The sequence below is a fragment of the Pantherophis guttatus genome, chromosome 1, assembly GCF_059756535.1.
Source record: "Pantherophis guttatus breed Tessera chromosome 1, ASM5975653v1, whole genome shotgun sequence".
In the NCBI taxonomy this organism is placed as follows: domain Eukaryota; kingdom Metazoa; phylum Chordata; class Lepidosauria; order Squamata; family Colubridae; genus Pantherophis; species Pantherophis guttatus.
In genome coordinates this window covers 349,001,321-349,023,497 of record NC_142063.1, presented here as the reverse complement: position 1 = coordinate 349,023,497, position 22,177 = coordinate 349,001,321, and the positions used below count along the sequence as shown (strand labels likewise).

The 22,177-nt window shown below is 56.0% G+C and overlaps 1 protein-coding gene across 1 annotated transcript in view; it reads right to left on the bottom strand.

Moving 5' to 3' along the window:
* SMG6 (SMG6 nonsense mediated mRNA decay factor) overlaps nucleotides 1–20,171 on the bottom strand; it is a 66,624-nt gene extending 46,453 nt beyond the window's left edge. The window contains exons 1-8 of the mRNA XM_060694416.2: nucleotides 19,974–20,171; nucleotides 8,488–10,123; nucleotides 6,645–6,840; nucleotides 6,001–6,111; nucleotides 5,680–5,786; nucleotides 4,398–4,476; nucleotides 3,584–3,694; nucleotides 3,308–3,502 (exon numbers count right to left, since the gene is read on the bottom strand). Coding sequence (XP_060550399.2) covers nucleotides 3,308–3,502; nucleotides 3,584–3,694; nucleotides 4,398–4,476; nucleotides 5,680–5,786; nucleotides 6,001–6,111; nucleotides 6,645–6,840; nucleotides 8,488–10,123; nucleotides 19,974–20,085 — 2,547 coding nt within the window. The 5' untranslated portion in view covers nucleotides 20,086–20,171. The remainder of the gene's footprint in view (nucleotides 1–3,307; nucleotides 3,503–3,583; nucleotides 3,695–4,397; nucleotides 4,477–5,679; nucleotides 5,787–6,000; nucleotides 6,112–6,644; nucleotides 6,841–8,487; nucleotides 10,124–19,973) is intronic.
* Between the last annotated feature and the right edge of the window lie 2,006 nt (nucleotides 20,172–22,177).

The window sequence follows — 22,177 nt, the reverse complement described above, 5'->3', positions numbered from 1 at the left end:
GAGTGGTCCGAGAGCCCAAGTCCAGCCCCTGCTCAGGCAGGAGGAAACCTCCAGCAGGCACCCACACACCCCGGATGAAACCCCTCCCCCCGCTCCCCACTTGTGCTGCTGGAGCCCTTTGCTGAACTGCCCCCCATCTGATGCCTAAACCCCCGGGCCCTGCTTCCAGGGGGATGAGAAACAGGGCCATGGTGGTCTCGGTTCTGCTGCTGACCTCCCCCACCCCCTCAAGGAAGTGAAACCGGCTTCCCTTGCTGAGCCTGGCTACGTCCCTGAAGGTCTCGGCAGCTCCCCCATCCTCCCAAAGGTGCTTTCTATCCCTTGGTTTTTCCCTTCAAAAACGTTTCGCTTCTCATCCAAAAACTTTCTTGAAGAAGCTTCTTGGATGAGAAGCAAAACGTTTCCACAAGGAGACTCCAAGGGAGTCCAGCTGCCTTTTGCAAAACACATCACCGAAGCTGCATTTCCCAAACATTTCGGGGGGCAGAGAACACCCCACAGTGAGGGATGCTGAGCCCGGAGCTCCCCGGTGTGGGTCCTGGCCCCCTACAGCCCCCCAGACTAGGCCTGGGAAGACAGCAGTTCAAGTCTGTCAGGGTCGTGTGGGCGAGGGAGCTGCACTCTGGAACAAAACACCCAGAGAGAGAGAGAGGGGGGGGGAATCGAGTTGCAGCTGCCCTCTCCTCTTGACCCCGGGGCCGGTTGCAGTGCTCCCCCCCCGGCGAGCTGAGAGCGCCTGCCAGGGCTGCTCTGCAGATGACTCAGCCCTTGCGTGACTCACCTGCCAGGCCGGCGCTGGGAACCTCCTGGCCTCGCTGCCCACAAGAGGAAGCGGCACCGGCCCACGGGCACTTCTGCAAAAGCGGCTGCGGCAGCCCAGCTCCTCCGAGCCCTGCAGAGCTGCCCTCCCTCTGTGCACGCAAGGGGCCCTCCCCACCCCTGCCCTCGCCGTGACCTCGTGCGGAAGACCTCCGCAGCCTCCGCTCTGGGGGCCAGGGAAGGCAGAGATACACCAGGCCCCCCAAATAAACTGGGGTCCCCCTCAGGGAAGGGTGACGAGCAGCTGGCAGCAGAAACAGCAGCCACAGAGCCCAGGGGCCCAACCTGCAGCCATCCAGATCAGGCCCCCGAGAGACCCTCCGGGGAACCCGCCCCATGCAGGTGGTCCCGAGGGGCGGAGAGCCCCCCAGAAGTCACAAAGAGCAGGAGTGAAGGAGCAGGAGGGCAGGGAGATGTCAGAAGCCTCATCTTGCACCCCTTCCCCATCCTGGGCACAGTGTGAATTTCGGCTCCCACGAGTCCCCTGCTAGCATGGAACCAGTGGAGGATTCTGGGACTTGAAGTCCACGTGCCCAGAGGCGGCCCCAGGGCAGGAAAGCCTGGTCTGTCACCCCCAGCGATGCTGCGTCTCACTAGGGAGCGGGTGAAGAAGGGCCAGGCAGGGGGCCCCGAGCGCTGGAGCCCCAGGCGGCTGCTCTGGAGGGGGGCAGCGGAGGCAAGAAGGGCTCCTTGGGGACTTTACACTCCTCCCCAGTGGCCCTACAGGGAGCCGAAAGCAGCACTGGCAGCCGGGGGGGCCACGAAAGGTGATCTCTGGGAGCAGCGTGGGAGTGGGGCGCGGGAAAGTGGCTCCAGTGGGTTTGTGGGCCCCGGCTGCCCCTCCGCACGAGACCCAGAGCCCGGCTGCCCCCATTCTCGCAGCTCTGAGCGTTGAGTCACTTCAAAAGGGAAGCTCTCAGACGAGTAAAAGTCATGAATGAGTGTCGTCAGGGGTCAGGAGGCGGCCAGGGAAAGCTTCTAGTCCTCATGAAAGCGTGGGCAGGTGTGACTGTGTGGGGGAAGGGAGAGACCGCAAGGGCGCCCTGTCATCTCCCCCAGAAAATGAACTGGCTCTGGATGGGGCTCACCCCAAAGCAGGACACCCCCTCCCCACCGTAGCATCTCCACGCCCCCCACCCCGCACCCCAAACAATGACAAGCCTTCCTTGCCATGCCTGGAAACCCTCCGTGGGAGCTTCACCCGGCCTTGTGGTGGCAGCGAAAGGTCACCCAGGGGGAGGAGGGAGGAGGCTGGGAGTTTTGCTGGGGGGCTGCAGGAGAAGGAACTCCGGCCTGTGGGGACCGGGGGGGGGGGGGAAACTTCCCTGACAGCCCTTCTGTTCCCAGCCGGGGCTCTGGCAGGCCAGTGCGTGCCGTGTATCAGGTCCCCCAGCTGGGCGGGGGGGACGGGCATGTGGTTTCTGCCTCTAACCAGCCCCTTGCAGCCTGGCACCCCCGGCTTCCTCCAACAAACCTCACAGCTGGAAACGAAACAGCTCACGTCAAAATAAAGCTCCCCGGCGGTTTCGGTGACCCAGGTCAAGTAGGCTCCCAGGGGCTCTGGCACGCAGCCGCTCTGTTGTGGGGGGACGCGACGCGACACCAGCACCCCCAGCCCAGGCAGGGTTTCCAGGGACACACACAGGTGTTTGGGCTGCTCCCCTCGCCCAGAAACAGCCCCCCCACCCCCACCTGCAGAGAAGCCCAACTGCAGCCGGAACGCTTGTTTGGGTCTCGGGGGGGGGGGGGGAGATTACTCCCGAGGGACCCACAAGCTCCCACCGTTCCCCCAAAGCCACACTGGGGCCTCCACTTTCTTCACGCCTCCCCATTCGCAGCAACCCCAACTCAGCAGAGATGAGAACAAGGAACCTGGGAGACGTGCCTGGACCTCGTTCCCCATGTTTGTTGACTAAACCACAAAGGTCTGGGTTCATTCCACTTTCTTGAGACTTTTCCGGAAGCGGGCAGCCTCTGTGCAATTTTGAAGGATGTTGCAGGGCCCCCCAAAGGGTGTTGTTCTTCTTCTTTTTTAGAAATTAAACTTTTAAAGCAGAGGGGTCCAAGCTTGGCCACTTGAAGACCTGTGGACAGTCAGCAAAGCTGGGAGAATGCTGGGAGTCGAAGTCCACTGGTCCTGAAGAGGCCAAGCTCGGCCACCCCTGCTTAGAGATGACAAAACTGCCCTCAAATCTTAAAACCTATTTGTTTTCAGGATAGGTTGCTTTTTTGGGGGGGGGGATGTTTTCAGATTTTTAAGGGCATTAATGCCCCATCCTGCAGTCCTCGGCATCCCTACCCATGCAGAGAAAGACACATCAACTTTTGACAAGGGAGGGGCACAGCCTGCCAGAGTGGCACCAGGGACCCGGGGGGCAAGGAAGGCCCCTGCCCGCTCCCCACAATCCAAAGCCAAAAGCAAGGGCTTTTCCCCATAGCAAGCTGAGCAGCGCCCCCTTGTGGCCGCATGAAACACTGCAACCCTCACCTCACTGGGGCTGAGGCTGCCCAGGCCTCCGTCCTGCTCGGGGTCCCGGCTGGACTCGTGGCCCTGGCCGGAGCGTGGGTGGGAGGGGTGGATCCAGAGCTCGAGGCGGGTGGCATCGTCCCCGGAGGGCCGGAAAGCCACCTTCTTGCTCCGCTGGCCACGCTCACTGGGGCTCTTCTGCTCCAGCTGCTCTGCCTGCGTGAGAGGAGGAGGAGGGGGCCGTGAGGACCTCGCGGGAACCCAGTCGGCCCTGGCTGGCAGCCCCCTTGTACCCACCTTGCGCTTGGTCTCCTCAAAGAGGCTGGTCAGGCTCTCCTTGGCCGTCAGGATGGGGTTGCTGGCAGCCAGGCTGCGCATGTAGTAATACACGGCGTCCAGCTTCCTCCTCTGGACAGACAGAGACGGACAGACGGCGTCAGAGGGGGGCAGCTGGACTCCCCCACCCCCAGCAATGGCATGACTATCAGGTACAGGCAATCCTCGGCTTACAACACTTCATTCAGTGACTGAAGTTACAATGGCACTGAAGACTTATGACCGTTTTTCACACTTATGCAGGGGGTTGGACTAGAAGACCTCTAAGGTCCCTTCCCACCCTGTTCTTCTATTCTAACTTATGACCGTGGTCACGGGGTCAAAGTCCGGACACTTGGCCACTGACTCCTTATTTATGACGGTCACAGCGTCCCCGGGGTCACGTGATCCCCTTTTGCGACCTTCTGACCAGCAAAGTCCATGGGGGAAGCTGGATTCGCTTAACGGCCGTGGGACTAATTTAATAACTGCATGGGTTCACTTAACAGCTGTGGCGAGAGAAGTTTTAAAATGCGGTAAAACTCGCTTAGCACATTTCTCAACAATATAAGTTGTGGTCGTAAGTCGAGGACCACCTACACCGAGTCAGGGCCTGAGCCCCCTCGTGCCACCCGGCTTTGCCAGAGGGAAAGGGGAGAGCCCGGCTTGGGATCCAAAGGCAACCTGGCGCCCGGTGGGGAGCCTGCTGCCACCTGCAGCCAGTCAAGCCGCGCATCCCCTGGCACCGGCCAGCTCAAACGCGGGAGCTTCGGCCTCGACTCAGCCTCCCTCTTACCGTGTAGACGGCCAGGAGAGCCAGCTGGTTGTAGGGCCGTCCGTTTTTGGGGGCGATGTGCTGGGCCTTCAGATACCAGCTGGGGAGAGAGGAGACCAAGTGAGCGGCTGGCAGGATCCACGGAAGAGCCGTGCCAGGATGGCACCTGCCCAGCGCAAGCTCTGTTGGACTTGGAGGGAGCGAGGTTGCAGCGAGAGGGTTGGAGGGTCACACGGGCTGCTCTGGCCTCTGATGCCCAAGGCAGGAGGGCTTCCCCTCTCCAAGGCTGGCAGACCAGGCTGTCTGGGAAAAGCCCCCTGCAGAGCTGGCCCCTCCCTCTCCCCTCCTGCACAGCAGCCTCGGCCTCAAGCTGACCACTCAGTGCGCAGGCCAGAAAGGCCTTGGCCTTTGCACCAGACACATCTCTGACCGAGGGGCAGCACAAGTCATCAGGGTTAGGACCTGGGCACTTGGGGGGCCCATAAAGTGCCCCCCCCAGCCTTTGCCTGCCTCCCCCAGTTCTTGCCCTCGCTGGGACTGGGCCATGCCGCGGAGCGGCTGCTCCTTTTAAGAAAGCTGGCCAGCTCCAGCCCCAGCTCTGCCCTTAAGCTACACTGCCACTGACTGCCCAAGCAGAGCTCCTGGCATGGATCAAGCCAAGGTGGACTTGGCAGATGACCATCAGCCCCTCGCTGGCCTAGAGCTGCTCCACCTGGCTAGGCCTCCCCTCTTCTCCCCTCCCCCAGCTCACCCCCACCCCCACATCCTGCCCTCTTCTGGGTCGGGTGAGGTGAGCTAGCCTGGAAAAGCCAGGCTGGGCCCCAACTAGCCAGGTGGGTGTGGATGCCAGGGAGGAGTTTGCGCCATCCTCTCAGGTGGAGGTGGAGGGCAGAGGAACGGAGAGCCCTCCCTCTCGGATTCCAGAACTGCATAATTTTTACATCGGGGGGGGGGGCATTTCTGCCGTGCTGTAAGTGCAAAGGATCAGGGTTAGAGCCACTCCCAAGGGAAAGGGAAGGCCGGGGGCCCCTTCCCCACCTTGGCTGCTGCCCCAGTTATGGTGCCCAGCTGCTCTGCGAGGATTTGGTGACGGAGACGCCAGCCAGCCTGTTCATTAACCCATCTCAATGCCCTCCTCCTCCCTCCAGGGCTGATGCGGCAGCTCAAGTGAGGACGTTAAACGCCGGGAAGGTACATGCAGGTGAGCCTCGACTTATGACGAGTCCTCTAACCACCGTTCTGAAAAAAGCGGCTTGGCCAGCCGTGCCCCTTATGGGCCCCCCACCCCAGAGCCCTGCCCTACCTCCGGGCCTTCCCGTAGTTGGCCGTGTCGCTGCCTTGTTCGCGGTACCTGCAGATGTCACCCTGGCAAATCAGGCCCCTCTGAGCACTTATGAGGGCGTATTTCACCTGGGGAGGGAAGAGCAGGAGCCAGCTTGGAGGGCGGGGGCAGCTGGGAGCCTTCCCCCTCCCCACTCCCTTCTCACGGAAAGGCCAGGCCCGTCACCCCTCAACAGAGGAGGAGGGGCTGCCCTAGGGGAAAGATTTCCCCTGCAATCCTCACGGGTGCCCTGGAAACACCCCCCCCCCCGTTACATCCTGCCCCCGACCCACTTTCTCTCACCATCTTCCGCAGGGGCTTGCTGCGGACGGCCAGGCCATCCATGTAGTCCTCCAGCTTGAACTGGTAGGTGACCTGCAGCTTCTGGAGGAGGCTGTCGAAGAAGACGGTGCCCTGAAGGGGAGGAAAAAGCAGCAGGATCACGGGACAGGATCACAGGATAACAGAGCCGGAAGGGACCTCCGAGGTCTTCTAGTCCAACCCCCTGCTCGAGCAGAAGAGGCCCTGTGCCATTCCGGACAGGCTGTCCAGCCCTGCGCAGCCCTGGCGTGTCCCAGTGTGGCAATCCATCAGAACAGAGCTGGAAGGGACCCTGGAGGTCTTCTAGACCAGCCCCCTGCTCAAGCAGAAGACCTTCTACCATTCTGAGCGATGAAGCCCACAAGACTTAAAGTTCCAAGGCTGGACACCCTCACAGTACCTCCCCCATTCTGGACAAGTCTCTTCTTGAAAGCCTCCAGGGATGGAGCACCCACGACGTCTGGTGGCAAGCTGTTCCACTGGCTAATTGTCCTCCCTGCTAGGCTTCCCTGCGTTCACCACTTCACGGGATAGCTCCCTTCTACCCCCCACCTACCCCCAGGTAGCCCTTCCTCCTTCTGCCCCCACGGAGGGTGGCCCTCCTGCCGGGGGTCTCGGGGCCTCACCTCGTCCAAGACCTGGAGCAGCCTGGTGCGCACCTCCTGGCCGCTCTCCCCCACGGCGGGCTCCTTGAGCAGCTGCCGGAACTTCTCGATCACCTGGTAGAAGGCGTTCTTCCAGAGCAGCTGGTCCACGTTCTGCGCGTCGGCCGCCTCAATGTCCATCAGCAGGCAGCGCTCGTACAGCTGCAGCATCTCCGCCCTGCAAGCGGACACGGGGCCCTCGCTCATTGGAGGCAGGGGGCGCCTCCCCCTCCCCCCAACTCCCACGAAGGAGACGGCGGGCGCCTTGCAACAGTTAAAAAAAAACAATCCATCGTATACGATAGTCCTCGACTTACGACAGCTTGTTTAGTGACGGCTCCAAGTTACAGGGCTTTTTTCAGATGCTGTTGTACCTTGGAACGGTCACTGAACAAATTGTCATAATTCGAGGGCTCACCTCATACGATGGAGTTTTAAAAACACTGCAAGGCAGAGGCCCCAACCTTTGAGGCCTGGTGGCCCAACTGGGGGGGGGGAGGGGGAAGAGGGGAACTGGGGCACACGCAGCCCTCGGGCGAATGCCTGCCGGCCTGCCCAATTTGAGCTGCACACACAGGCAGGCGCTCCCTCCGGCCAGCCACTCGTGCGTCCCAGGTCTGAATAGGCCAGGCCCCCCCGGGGGGGGGGATGGGGGACCCCCTACACTAAGGGGGAGGGTTTCAGAAGGGGATGTGGGGTGAAACACAGAACTGTGCCCGGTTTCTGGATGGGGCATCATTAACTTGGATGAGTTCAGGCTTCCATCGGTTGCTGAAGGCCCTGCAGCTCCCTTCTTGACTGCCACTCGTCCTTGGCTTACGGCCTTTTGGTAAGTGGCTTCAAATTACGGCAGCCCTGGGCAAAGGGACTTACGACCATTTCCCACCCTCACGATCGCTGGAGTGTCCCTGGGGCCAGCGTGATCAAACGATGTATGTCTGTAGGCATCTATTTATTTCTTATTTATTATCGGTCAACTATATTTGCTGTGGATCTTGTGGTTCATGATCCCCTTTTGTGACTTTCCGACAAACGACGTCCATGGGGAAGCCAGGTTCACTTAACGACCAGGTCACTAACAACTACTGTGGTGATTCACTGAACAACAAGGGCCTGGTGGTGCAGCAGACTAAAGCGCTGTTATTAACATCAGCTGCCTGCAATTAAAGTAAAATCGAATCTCTCCAAGGCTCAAGGTTGACTCAGCCTTCCATCCTTTCTAAGGTAGGTGAAATGAGGACCCAGTTTGTGGGGGCAATAAGCTGACTTTGTATAAAATATACAAAAGTATGAAGGCTATTGCTTAACGCATTGTAAGCCGCCCTGAGTCTCCGGAGAAGGGCGGCATATAAATCAAATTAAAAATCAAACCTGTGGCAAGACAGGTTGCAAAACGGGGCAAAACTCACTTAACAACTGCCTCTCTTAGCAGCAGGATATGTGGGTTCAATTGTGTCCGTAAGCTGAGGACTACCTGTATTTGGAGTGGGGGCTGCTCTCCCCCTGCCTCCCAGGGCCTGACAGGCGCGTACACCCCCCCCCCCACCCCAGAGCCCGCCCCCACAGCCTGTAAATCCCAGAGAGGTCAGGCAACCTTTCCAAGGCTAAGGAAGTTCCCAGGGCCTTCTGAGCAGCACGTGTCTTCACTGGCGCTCAAGGACCCCCGGAGAAACTGAATACCCACCCCCTGGCACAGCCCTCCCTCCCTCCCCCCTCCCTCCTGGCGCCTAGGAAGCCCCGCAGGCCAGGCCTCCTTTCAGCACCCAGCTCCAAAGCGATGCTCAGGGATGGCTCCCCTCTGGCCGCCCCCTTCCCCCCTGCCCACCTGAGAATGCCCATCTTCTCCAGGCCTTCCGGACTGAGCCTGTCCCGGGACAGGAGGTTGCTCAGCTGCTGCTCAAGGTGCCCAGCCTCCCGCAGGGCCTTGCCCAGCTCTTGCTGCTGCTGCTGCTGCTGCCCCTGCAGGTGGCCCTTCTGCTGCTCCGTCTCGCCACTCAGGGGGTCGGCCGGGAGGGCGCTGCCAGCCCCCCCACCCCCACAAGGCTCGGCCTGCTTGGGGTAGCCGGCGGGGTAATAGGCTGCAGGGTAGACCTCGTTGCCGGTGCCCACTGGGTAGGGCAGAGGGTACCCAGTGTAAGGGTAGGGGGCCCCTCCGTAGTAATAGGGGTTGTCCGAGTTCTGGAACCGATAGTAGGGGGCCTGGGCCTGGCGAGGCTCCCCTCGAGGCACGGGGGGCCCCTCGTCGTCCGTGTCCAGGAAGTGCAGCTGGGTCCCCGGGTTCTTCAGCGCCGGCTTCTGGTCTGGGTTGTTGGGGTCCCAGAGCCGACGGGATGTGCCCCCCCGGCTCCAGCCACGAGGGCCTTTGCTGCTGCCAAAAAGGAGCCGGGCGCCCCCTCCGTGCGGAGCTTCGGGGGACCCTGTGCCGCTGGGGGTCAGGTCCGTGTTGGCTGGCAGCACCAGGATGCCTCGGCCCCGGTTCTGGGACTTCCCCTCCCCGGCTTCTGCGGGGTCCCTGGGGGTGGCCCCGGAGGGCCTGCCGCCCTTTCGCCATTCGGGCTGGGAGGCCGTGGATCCTCTGTCTGCGGAGCCCCTGCCGCCCCCCTGGGCTGCTCTGGGGTCCTGGCCCCGACCGAGCCTGCTGTGCTCGGAGCCCCTCCTGGCCTCCGGGGCTTCCTCAGCCCTGTCCTCTTCCAGGGAGTCGGTGGAGGAGGCAGAGAGCTGCTTCTGTGGGCGGGGCCTTTCCGGAGGCTTCCTCCCCAGCTCCACCTCCCCACGGGCCCCCTCGGTGCTGTTGTTGCTACCCGCCGAGCTGGTGCTGCAGGTGCGGTAGCGACTACGACGCTTGTCCGAGCGTGAGTAGCGCTTGGGGGGGCTGCCCTTGCCATGGCCCGGCTCGTCTCGGGCCTTCCGGGGCCGCTCGGACCGCCTGCCCTTCTCCCCCCGGAGCGGCTTGGCCCCTTCCTGGCTCGGCTCTCCTTCCTGGTCCCCTGGCTTCCGGGGGCCATTCCCAGCCCTCCCAGAGTCCTTCTCGGAGTCTGCTCCCCTCTCCTCCTTCAGGGGGAGCTCCTCGTCTACCAGGGAGGCAGCCCCCGCTTCTCGGGGTGAGGCCTGCAAGCGTTTGCCAGGCTGGTAGATCTGCTGGTCGGGCTTCTTGGCTCGCCTGATGATGCGAGGGCACCAGTCCTCGGGGGTGCCCCCGCGGCCCTGGGGGGAGCCTTCCAGGTAGCCGTTGGGCGGCTGGCCCCTGTCTTCGGGAGGTGGCTGGGAGGGCGGGGTGCCCTCCTTGCAGGCAGCTGCTGGGGGCTCCCTGGGGCCTGGGTTCTCCTCCTTGGCGTCCTCCTTCCGTGGAAGCTCCTGCTTCGCCGGGCCCGGCTTGTTCCTCAGGCGGGAGAGGCCCGGCTTGTAGATCTCAAGATCCGGACGCCGGTTGTCCTTACGATGCCGGGGTTCCTTCATGGTCTCTGCAGAAGGGGAAGCACAAGAGCATGGTCAGGCCGCTAGCCACTCTGTGTGTGTGTGTGTGTGTGTGTGTGTGTGTGTGTGTGTGTGTGAGGGAGGGAGGGAGGGAGGGAGGAGTGGGGCTCACCAGGTGTGGTGAGGGAGCAAACCGATGCAACCAAACTGGGAGTGGCAGCTCTGTCATTAAGCATAGCTGTCACTAAGTGGGACCTCATGTGACTGGGCTTTTCTTTTTCCCATCTCCTCTCCCCAGCCTTAGGCACTGGGCTAATTAGCCAGAAGAGAGTTCCGGTTTGCATTTATATTCATTGGAGAGGAAGGGATCACAAGAGAGTCAGCAGGGACAGAGTGGGGAGGGAAAAGGTTTGGTGTGACATTGCATTCCTTTCAGGGTGTATTCCCCACTGTGTGCCTGCTGACTCTCTTGTGATCCCTTCCTCTCCAATCTTTACACTCTGCAAAGGTGGGAAAAAAGATTAACCCCCAGGGACAGGCACAGGACAACGTGTAGTGACTGTAGGGGCGGTCACATGACTGAGGAACGTTGCAAAGGTCATAAAGGTGAGCACTGGTTATAAAGCCATTTCCCCCCCAGCACTGTCGTAATTTCAAACAGTTGCTGAACAAGGCAGTCAGTAACCAGTCAGAGGTCTACCTCTAATGGCATTTGATGGACTGAAGACATGAGTTGGCTTTATTAATACAGAAAGACAGGAAAGATGAGCCATGGTGGTGCAGTGGTTAGAGTGCAGTACTGCAGGCTTCTTCGGCTGATCGCTGGCTGCCAGCAGTTTGACAGTTCAAATCCCACCAGGCTCAAGATCGACTCAGCCTTCCATCCTTCCGAGGTGGGTCAAATGAGGACCCAGATTGTTGGGGGGGGGGGGGGCAAGAAGCTGACTCTGTAAACTGCTTAGAGGGGGCTGTAAAAGCACTGTGAAGCGGTATATAAGTGCTATTGCTATTGCTAAGATGCAACCATTAAAAATTGTTTTTTTCAAAATGTATATTAATTGAAACAAACAACCAGAGAATCAAAGATAAACCAAACACAAAGTTATGAAGAAATAAAAAGACAACTTTTGCGTTTAACTAAACAATTTTCTGGGGGTGGGGGGTGGCTGCGACTGTGTTTCTGAATGCAGCTGAAGCTGCTAATAACCAAATACTGTATATTTATATGTATCTCCCAAGTTAAAATACAAAAATATGAAAAGGAAAAAAGAAAAGGAAAAAAAACAAGCAAACAACATCAAACTGTCATTAAAAATAAAAAATTTTTTTACAAAAGATAAGAAATGACAAACCTCATTACCACTATCGTGTTTCCCTGAAAATAAGACCTTGTCTTATATTTTTTGGAACCCTGAAATAAACGCTTGGCCTTATTGCCATGTGCTCAAAAGCCCGATTGGGCTTATCATCAGGGGATAATGTCTTATTTTGGGGGAAACAGGGTAACATTAAAAGTCCCCATTTTGGGGTCCAGCAGGAGGGCCTGGCGGTGGGCCCTTTGTGCGGGGCCTTCCCAGATTTAGTACGGCTTGCCCCCCCCGCCCCCCCGAGCCCTTCGGAAGCACAGGGACAATCTTTGGGGTTGCTGCAGCCCTCTGGTCCCTTGGTTTTGGGCCATGAATAGCCCCCTCCCTCCACACGCCCTTGGAGACCTCCCCCTTGAGCCGCAGGGTGGCTCCTTCCCAGAGCCAGGACAGACCTCCTCCTCCTCCTCCTCCTCCTCCTCCTCCTCCTTGGGAGCACATCCCATCTGTGGCCGAGGCCTCCCACCGCTCAGCTCCGTGGGCCATGGCCAGTCTGTGGGCTGCAGCCCGGAAGACCCAGCCTGCCCCCGAGGAAGCTCTGGTGGGCTGGCATCAGAACACTGGAAGCGGCTCCCGTGACGACCAGGCTGGGCCAGAAGGGCCTGGAACCGAGGGAGGCCACGGAACAGACCGGCCCTGCAGGCACAGAGCCCAATTGCTGGGACAGGCCACAGGGGCCCAGAGGGTCAGCCAGGCTCTGCGGCCAAAGGACGGGAAGGGGCATCGGGAGACCTGGAGGTCCCCCACAAGTGAGCACCCCAACTTCCCGCCTTGTGCCTGCGGAAGTCACGGCGGTCCCAAAGGTGCTTTTCCCAAAAGGCAACTGAGCTTCCTTGGCAACGTTTCACTTTGTCTCATCCAAGAAGCTCCTTCCATGCTGCTCCGCTTTCTTCATTTCTCTTCACTGGTGACCGAAGCAGCTTTTCCGATGAGAGGCAAAATGTTCTCAAGGAAAAAACTAAGAGAACCACCAAGGTCTTTGGGATCCCCACACTGTGCTGAGGCTCGTTTGATGGGCACAGCGAGCGGTTGGCTTGGCTTATCGGCTGCCTGGGGGCCCTTTGGGCTAGAAAAATCAGCCGCCTCTGGATTCGGGTAGCATTTTAGGCCAAGCTAAGAGAGGGCTGGGCAGCTGTCCAGGAACCCATCCGGTCCCACACCAGCCCCCTCCAGTGCCTTCTCTGTTCTCAGGGGCAAAGCTTGGTATGGGAATAAAGCTGCTCAATTAATTAATTAAATAAATTACACCTGATTTACATTTAAGGAGCCGTGGTGGTGCAGTAGTCAGAATGCAGTATTACCGACTGACTCTGCATTCCACTGTCAGCAGTTCGATCCTGGCTGGCTTAAACCGTCCGTCCTTCCAAGGTTGGTAAAACGGGGGCCCAGATTGTTGGGGCAACAGGCTCTCTCTGTAGACCGCTTAGAGAGGGCTGCGAAGCACTGTGAAGCGGCATATAAGCCTAAGGGCTATTGGTATTGCCAATGTACAATTATTTTAATTACCATAATTAAGCAATTTATGCAGCCACCCATCTAGCCGGAGGAACACAGCCCACTAAAAACAGAAAGGCCAGTAAACCAAGTTGGGGCCTCATTAAGTCTCATCCATCAACCGCCCTATGCCAGCCCCACCAACGCCTGGGGAGAGGAGCCACCTGTGCCCCGCTTTTCTGAAGGCCAAGGAGAGGCTGTTTCCTAAGACAGAGAATATGTGCTTCCAAGGCCCCCCACACCACCACCAACACAGCTTCCCCAAGGGGGCACCCAGGGCAGACGCTTCCCGCCAGATCTAGCGAAATGGGCCGACCCCATCAGGGAGAGACGGGCACTGCAAGGCACCTGGCTCCGGGCCACGCGTTGCGTTGGAGGCGACCACCAGTACTGGATCCCCACCCAGAAGCTTCCTGGGAGCCAGTACAGCTTACACAGCGGTGTGTGTGTGTGTGTGTGTGAGAGAGAGAGGGGGGGGGAGGGGCAGGAGTGACCCTCTGATTTAGCAAAGGGTGAGGGGAAATTCAGAGGGCAATTTTTTTTCCCGCCTTTTCTCAATGCCTGCCCAGGGGACCCTGCTGCCCTTCCCGGAGACAGCCGGCGCCCCAACCGATGGCTGCCAGCCACACCCAGCACGGTTCAGGCCTGTGGCAGCCATTCCTTCACCCTCACACAAGAGACCAAACTCCCACAATCCCCTTCCTGATAAGCACAACTATCAGCTCCTTCTCCTTGCCCCCCTCAGCCTGGCACCCCAGGGGCAGCTCTAGGACTTGCTGGCCAGCCTGCCCATCCTTCCAGCTGCCCCGTGCCCCTCTCCTGCCGCAGCTGGCAACCCCTCCTCCAACAACCCCCCCCGAAGCCCCTCCCCCTCCCCCAGCTTCCTCTGGAAAGCAGATTTTGATTCAGCTCCTTCGGCCCTTTTGGCTGGCAGCCCTCGCCCCTAACCCGATTTTTGCCATCAACGTCGGACAACACATGTGGCGAGGACTCCCTTGCCCAGCCTCCCTGGCTTGGCCCACTAGGTGCCCCCTGCCCATCTCCTTCCAGGCCCCGATGGCCTGCAATGCCCGGTCTTCATGAATCTCAATGCCTGTGCCAGTAGACTCTCTTTTATTGACAAAAGGGGAGTGTTGATTTCTTTCACTCAGAGCGGCTTTTCCTTCTCCACTGAGCCCTTCCGTCCGCTGGCTTCAGGGTCTCCACTCTCTTGTGAAGACCCCCCACCCTCCCCTCGGCTCCACAGGAAGAGCGATTTCCCCCCCCACATCACCATGCTAATTATAGCTCTTATTCATTTTAAACCATGGGCAGAGCGTGACAGCACAGGGGCCAAGGAGGCCTGGGGCTTAGCGCTCTCCTCATCTGAAGGACTTTCGGTGTTAGGAGGGAATATTTATTTATTTATTTAGTTAAATTTATATGCCGCCCTTCTCCCGAAGGACTCGGGGCGGCTCACAAAAGGTTAAAAACCAAAGAAAATAAAGAAATATAATTAATTTAGGATAATTAAAATCCCACAAATTAAAACCATATTAAAACCAATTAAAAACACCCCGCAGATCAGAGGAGTTGTTTAAAAAGCCGCGTCTTTAGGTCCTTGCGGAAGGAGCGAAGGTCGGGAGCCGTTCGGAGCTCGGTGGGTAAGGCATTCCAGAGGGTTGGCGCCCTCATCCTGGACGCCATCAGCCGACATTGCTTGGTCGACGGCACCCCGAGGAGGGCAGCCCTATGTGAGCGCACTGGGCGGTGGGAGGCAGGCAGTAGGTGCTCCTTCAAGTACCCCGGGCCCATGCCATGAAGGGCTTTATAGGTGAGCACCAGCACTTTGAAGTGGATCCGGAGGATCACTGGTAACCAGTGCATCTCGTGCAGGAGGGTGTATACTTTGAATAGATTGTTATTAGGTCCCTAGAGACAGATTCCCTTTGAGACTCAGCCGGGATCTGCTTCCCTGGACAAGTCCTCCCAACGCACATTATCTGCACAGGCAATCCTCAACTTATGACCATAATGGAGCCTGCACGTTACAGTTGTAATCCATTATGGACATAAAGCAGGTCACCCACACGACTGACTCGATTTCACCCTTTTTGCATTGCTCATAAAGCCAACGCCACAGTCACTACGTCGACCTATTACTCACTCTAGAGGGCTTTTGCCCGAAACAGGAAGTCAACGTTGGGTTTTAGCGAAAATGTTGCAAATCGCTCTCCATAATAGGGACTTTTATGAAAGAATACAGAGCAAAAAGGAGAAGTGGGAGCCTAACGCTGAAGCTGCCAGGGAGGAGCAGGGTGCCACAAAAGATGGCACAGGCTGGCAAACACACTGGGTGGCAGCAAGAGCAGGACCACCACCCAGAGGCCGTGGCAGGGGCTGGCCACGGACGCACCAAGATGCCCTCTGGAGTTGGAGGCTGGGAGCCCAGCAAACACAGCTCCGGAGCCTGGCACCGGAGAGGGTGGCACACCTCAGGTTTTGCGGTGCTGGCCAGGCGCCTGGTGGTGAGCAAGGTACTAGAGAGTGGTCTTTTGCACATGGCGAGGAGCCCTCCCCCTTAAGTCCTCAACCTACGACCACAAAAATTTCTGTTGCTAAGCCAGACAATCGTTAAGTAAGTTTTGCCCCAATTTATGACTTTCATGCCACAGTTGTTAAGTGAATCACTGCCGTTGATAAGTTAGTCACACGGTCGTTAAGTGAATCTGGCTTCCCCACTGGCTTTGCTTGTCAGAAGGTCGCAAAAGGGGATCACATGACCCCAGGACACTGCGACGGTCACAAATATGATTCAGTCGCCAAACGTCTGAATTTTGATCACATGATTGTGGGGATCTTGCAATGGTTGCTGAAAAACAGTCGTGTCCCTGTTTTCAGTGTCGTTGTAACTTCGGTCACTAAATGAAAGGTTGTAAGTCGAGGACTACCCCTAATCAAAATGTTTGGACACAGGTGTCAGAATGCAGCTTTTACCGGCCTGGAGAAGGACAGGGATCACTGGGCTCTTCACCAAAAGGACAGAGAAGAGACTCAAAGCCAACACGGTTACAATAGAATGCCAGAGTTGGAAGGGACCATTTGAGGTCTTCTAGTCCAACCCCCTGCTTAGGCAGAAAACCCTATAGCATTTCAGACAAATGCCTGTCCAATCTCTTCTTGAAAACTTCCAGTGTTGGAGCATCCACAACTTCTGGAGGCAACTTCTGTTCTACTGGTTAATTGTTCTCCTTGTCGGGAAATTCCTCCTTAGTGGCTTCTCTCCTTGGTGAGTTTCCATCCGTTGCTTCTTGTCCTGCCTCGGGTGCTTTGGAGAAGAGGTGGACTCCCTCTTCTTTGGGGCAACCCCTGAGATATTGGAACAGTGCTATCATGTCTCCCCTAGTCCTTCTTAATCAGATAAGCCCTGCTGCTATCAATGGGCTTTTGCCTCCATAGGTACAGTTATAGATTATCCTTCAGCACTAGCATTTATTAGTCCTTGTTCTGGCTTGGTGGTTTTGTGTTTTTAATTCTTGTAAGTCAACCAGAGTCAACTGGGTGAGATGGCCAGCTGTATCAATCATATCCTGTAAATCAGGGGTATCCAATTTTGGCAACTTTACGACTTCAACTCCCAGAATTCCATAGTCAACTTTAAGACTTCTGGACTTCAACTCCCAGAATTCTGGGAATTGAAGTCCCCAAGTCTTAAGGTTGCGAAAGTTGGACACCCCTGCTGTCAATAAACCAGAAAACCCTGGCAGATTAGATTCCTCCCTTCCTGATCAAAATGCTGATCATCATGGGAGACTCTGCCCCACGCGGAAGGCTCGGCCCATGACCAAGAAACATTTCTAGACAGATGAGCTTGAAAGCAGCTGGAGGGAGCTTCACCTGAAGCGATGAGACGGAGACCTGCAGCACAAGATGTAGCTGTGTGGAATCAAGAGGAAACGGTGAGCGAAACCTCCCATTTTGCATAGAGGCAAGGGGGGAAATTACCAGAAGAGCCCCACAGGAAAAGCCGAGAGGGCAAAGAGACCACAAAGATTGATTCCACGGGGGTAAGAGAAGGTCAACAAGGAGGAGGCCAGCTCAGCATCCAGGAAACTTTAGAAGCTAGGAAAATAGACAGACTCTCTTGAACAAGAGCATAAGCTCCGGATTGAAACACAGCCGGAGTCCATGGCCCAGTCAGGCCTGACATCTTCTGCCTATTTGCTTCGCTGGCATCCTGCCATAAAGCACAGGGGAGGGGGGAGGAGATTGGGGAAGTGGGGAATGGGCATGGGGAGGAGAAGGGGTGTGTGACAGGAACCAGGGGTATCAATCAGGAATAAACCTGCCGATCAAGGACGGAATACAAAACTCCACCAAAGAGGCACCTAAACTCAGAGTTGTTGCCAAAACATCCGAAATGAATGCTATTGGACACTGATGGATTGGCCAAAAGGGGGGAAGGCCAGGGAAAGGGGGAAAATGCAAGCTTTGCATGAGGACATTCAGATACAACTTTGATTAGGTTGTTGTTACTGCCTGAACTTAGTAAAAGTGAGCCTTTCACTTCATCAATGGAGTCGAGCAGTTTTCTTCCAAAGGAACCAAGTCAGGACACATGGCATTAAAACTTTAACATAATAATAATTTAAGCGTACATGCAGCCCAACTCCCAGCACTTCAGGTGGCGTATAAATTTAATTTTTATTTTATTGGTATCCCACATTATTTTTAAAAGTAATCGAAGGTGAACATATTTGATACATGAAACATCTGCAAGGAAACCACCAAGCTCAGAGAGTGCCAAGGACCCCCACTTTTCAACCCCGAACTAAAAATATTCTATTCCTCCTTCCGTCTTCCCCACAAGAGGCCTGGGTTGGGCTGACAGAGTATATTACATTTATGTGTAATAGAATACATATACAGTGTTGTACGCTGCAGCCATACACAAAGCCCAACCAAACTGCACGGCTAAAAGTGGATGTAATCTTTTTTAGTTTCAGCAAAATGTTTTGGAGAGCAGGGCCTTGATGGCCTTCTGTCACAAGGGAGTTCTATGTACAGGTAGTCCTGGACTTACAACCATTCGTTTAATGGCCGTTTGAAGTTACAAAGGAACTGAATGTTTTTCACACTTATGACCCTTGCAGCATCCCCACGGTCACATGATCACAATTCGGACGCTTGGCAACTGGCTCGTATTTATGACGGTTGCAATGTCTCTGGGTCACGTGATCCCCTTTTGTGACTGTGTGAAAAGCAAAGTCAATAAGGAAGTCAGATTCACTTAACGAATGTGCCAAAAAAGATCCTAAATTGGGGCAAAACTTACTTAACTGTCTTGCTTAGCAACAGTTCAGTTCATGGCTTCCTGTGGTTCTTAACCAAAATGTGATGAAGGAACAAGCGGACTGCCTCAAGATTCAGCTGTGGGTCTTATACTTGGCAATACATTAATGAGCAACCGAGATGAAAAGGTTTGCTGATCAGATTTAGAAATTATGCAAAACTGGGTTGAATAATATTCAAGAGGATTAAAAAAAAACCAAGCTAGGTTGGGTAACTGGGTGAAATACTAACAAAATCAGATGGAACATTCAGATTTAGCATTCTGAATGCAGAGATAGGATATGACCTGGTGGTGACGTATTAGATGTGAAAATGATGCCGAAACTGTAGTTGATAAGCTGAATGTGAGTCAATAGAAGCCAGGTTGCCTGTTGCAACCTGGCTTCTGAAAAGACAAACACAATTCTAGGTATATCAACAGCCAATTTTAGGTACATCAAGATAGAATTCCAAGTACATCAAAGAGTCAATTCCAGGTATGTCAAGACAGAATTCTAGGTACATCAAAACACAGTTCCAGGAACATCAAAGACACCATCCCAGGTACATGGAAGTGTGGTGGTCAAATAAGAAGATCCAACTGTCTGTGGAGATTCTCAGTCATCCAGGTCATGGTTGTCCCAAAGGTGCTTTTTCAAGAGGCAACTCTATTAAAGCAGAAAGTCCAGTTGCCTCTTGAAAAAGCACCTTTGGGACCGTAAGAACCAACTGTTCCATTCGATGTATCCTTGGTTCAGATCCCACCTCAACATAGGGCCCGATTCCTGGAATCCACCCTACAACAACGACTCCAAGAAACGAGCCCAGGTGCCCAGAAAGGCAATACTGATTATTAGGACATGAGATGCTGAAGTTACCAAAGGGAAATTTTGTACATGGACATGTCGACAACACATAACTTTTCAACTATTTGAAGATTCTCATGCTTTCTCTACACTCTGTGTCTCCAAAAGATGCAACTCAAAATAATAGTTCCAGGAAGCAGCTTCAGCAAAAGGCCAGGAAAGATTCCTAAAAGGCAAGATCAGCACCAACCAGGAGGGAGTCAAAGGCGGGTCAGCCCCTCCCTCCACCCCAAATACTTTCATTTGGATTCTCATATTGCTGTTTATTATTGCAACTTCAAGGCTGTCCAGCTCCACAAATTAAGAGGAGAAACAAACAGCAAATATAACAAGAGATAAGCTGGGAGTGGGGGGAAGGTTGTCCACCCTTGGCCACCTGTGGACTTCAACTCCCAGAATTCCCCAGCTAGCTTTGCGGACCGCTTTACAGGCTGGGGAATTCTGGGAATTGAAGTCCATAGGTCTTAAAGTGGCCAAGGGTGGACCCCCACAACCAAGCAGCCGCCCCCCACGAGCCCAGGGCCTGGGAGGGTAATCAGGTTTAGACAGACTACGAAAGGAGACCCCAGAGGGGGCGCGGCCACTCCAGCTGACTTCTTCGCAAGGGGTGGGGGCAAAGGGAGGCCTTCCGGGAGGGCCCCCATGGCGGAAGTCCCCGGGTCCCCTTAACGGACCGGCAAGGCATTGTGGGAGCTGTAGTCCGGCCCAGACCGAGGAGAAAAGACTGCGCAGGCGCGGGGCGCGCGCAGCTGTCCAGAGGGAGGGAGGAGGGGGCACCAGCGCGCCACGCCCCCCCGGCCACCCTGCTCCGCGCCGCCGCCAACCCACCAACCAACGAACCCGCCCGCCTGCCGCGCCCTCACCTGGGCCGCCCCTCCCGTGCGTCGCCTCCGCCTCCGCCTCCGCCGTGGCCAGGATTCCCCGCCGGAGCTCCGCCGCCGAAACGCGGACCCGCTCCAGACCTGCTGCCGCCATCTTGGCTCACCGAAGCCAAGGAAACAAACGGCGGACGGTGGCCGAGCGCGGACAAACCGGCCCCGAGTGCCTCAGCGCGCATGCGTCTGCTAGAGCAGAGGGGGCCGGGTTTGGCTCGAGCCCGGCCCACCTGAGACACTGTCGGGGCGGCGAAGGAAGCGGAGGGGGCGTCTGGGCAAGGCGGGGGCTGCAGCTGCTCCGGGCCGATCGTTGAAACCGAGCCTGGATCTCTCGGGGTTTCTTTCTGTAATGCGGGGCTCTCCAACCTGGGCGACTTTACTTGTGGACTTCAACTCCCAGAATTCCTCAGCCAGCTGCTGCTGGCTGAGGAATTCTGGGAGTTGAAGTCCACAAGTAGTAGTCACCCAGATTGGAGAGCCCTGATGAAGTGGATCCTGCGGCGTGCAGGGGGTGGATTGCGTGACCCCTTAGGTTCCCCTAACTCTTGCTTCTATGAAGACTTGGCTGTTCCAGGAAGCCTCAGGGCTGAAATTCGTCCATACAGTTCTCCCTTTTGAGTGTTTCTCCAGCTTAACAACTGTATTGTGTTCTTTTTTTAAACGGAACGGTCAGAGGCTGGATATAGTGTTCCATAACCAACTCCTGGCACACCAAAGCCCAATAAACGTGGGGAAACGCAGGACAATTAAAGTGGTTTTGTCCCTGGCTCTGATGGTCTTTTTTCAAAGGGCCTTAGAATGGATGCGGTTGGACGGAGAGCAGGGGGCCCTAAGAGAGGTAGTCCTCGATTTACGACCAAGATTTCTGTTGCTAAATGAAACATTTGTTAAATTTTGCCTCATTTCATTTTCTGACTTTCCTTGACGGTCAGTAAGTGAATCACTGCAGCTGTGAAGTTAATCTGGCTTCCCCATGGACTTTGCTCCTCAAAGCTGTCATAAATACAAGTCAGTTGTCAGGCACCTGAGTTTTGATCACGTGGCCAAGGGGATGCTGCAAATGGTCGCAAGTGTGAAAAACAGTCATACGTCACTATTTTCAGTGCCGCTGTAACTTTGAACAGCCGCTAAATGTACTGCTGTACGTTGAGGGGTACCTGCAAGCCTCCCCCTCTCAGCCCACCCTTCCCTCCCTCCCTCCCTCCCCATGGGACAGTTGTGGGGATAAAGCCCCAGAGCTGTTGTGGATGGGGAGAAGATGGGTGGTGTATAAATTAAATAAATAAAAAACAGCTTGCTGTCTTGAGCTCCCCTGAGGGAAGGTAATTTAATTTAATTTAATTTCCAATTTATATACCGCCCTTCTCCCTGAGGACTCAGGGCGGTGTACAGCCAAGATAAGAACATAGAATGCAAATATTAAAAACAGTTAAAAATATATATAAACTTGGCCCGAAAATTAAGAAATCACAAACTAATTAAAAGAATTTAAAAATTTCTTCTTAAACCAGCCCAGCTTGCTGGAAAAGATGGGTTTTAAGGGCACGACGGAAGGCATTGAGGTCATGGATTCTCCTTATCTCAGGGGGCAACTGATTCCAGAGGGTAGGTGCCCCCACAGAGAAGGCCCTCCCCCTGGGGGTCACCAGCCTGCATTGTTTGGCTGATGGCACCCCGAGGAGGCCCTCTCTGTGGGAGCGCACGGGTCGATGGGAGGTCGTTGGTGGCAGCAGGTGGTCTCGAAGATAGCTAGGCCCTATGCCATGAAGAGCTTTAAAGGTGATAACCAACACCTTAAAGCGCACCCGGAAGACCACCAGGAGCCAGTGCAGCTCGCGCAGGAGCGGTGTTACATGGGAGCACCATGTTGCTCCCATCACTACCCGCGCTGCTGCGTTCTGGACCAGCTGGAGCCTCCGGGTGCCCTTCAAGGGGAGCCCCATGTAGACAGCATTGCAGTAGTCAAGGCGAGAGGTGACGAGGGCGTGAGTGACTGTGCACAAGGAATCCCGATCGAGAAAGGTAGCACCAATGCTAGGATTCTGTGCTGATGCAGGGGCCGAGAACGGCTACCGCTTGGAGAAGGGACTGCTGGTGGGGAGAAGTCTTCAGCCTCACTAAGCCTCTGGGGATACAAAGAGTTTGCCTACTTCAGGTATCGACAGAAGAGAATGTAGTTCAAGGGTTAACCG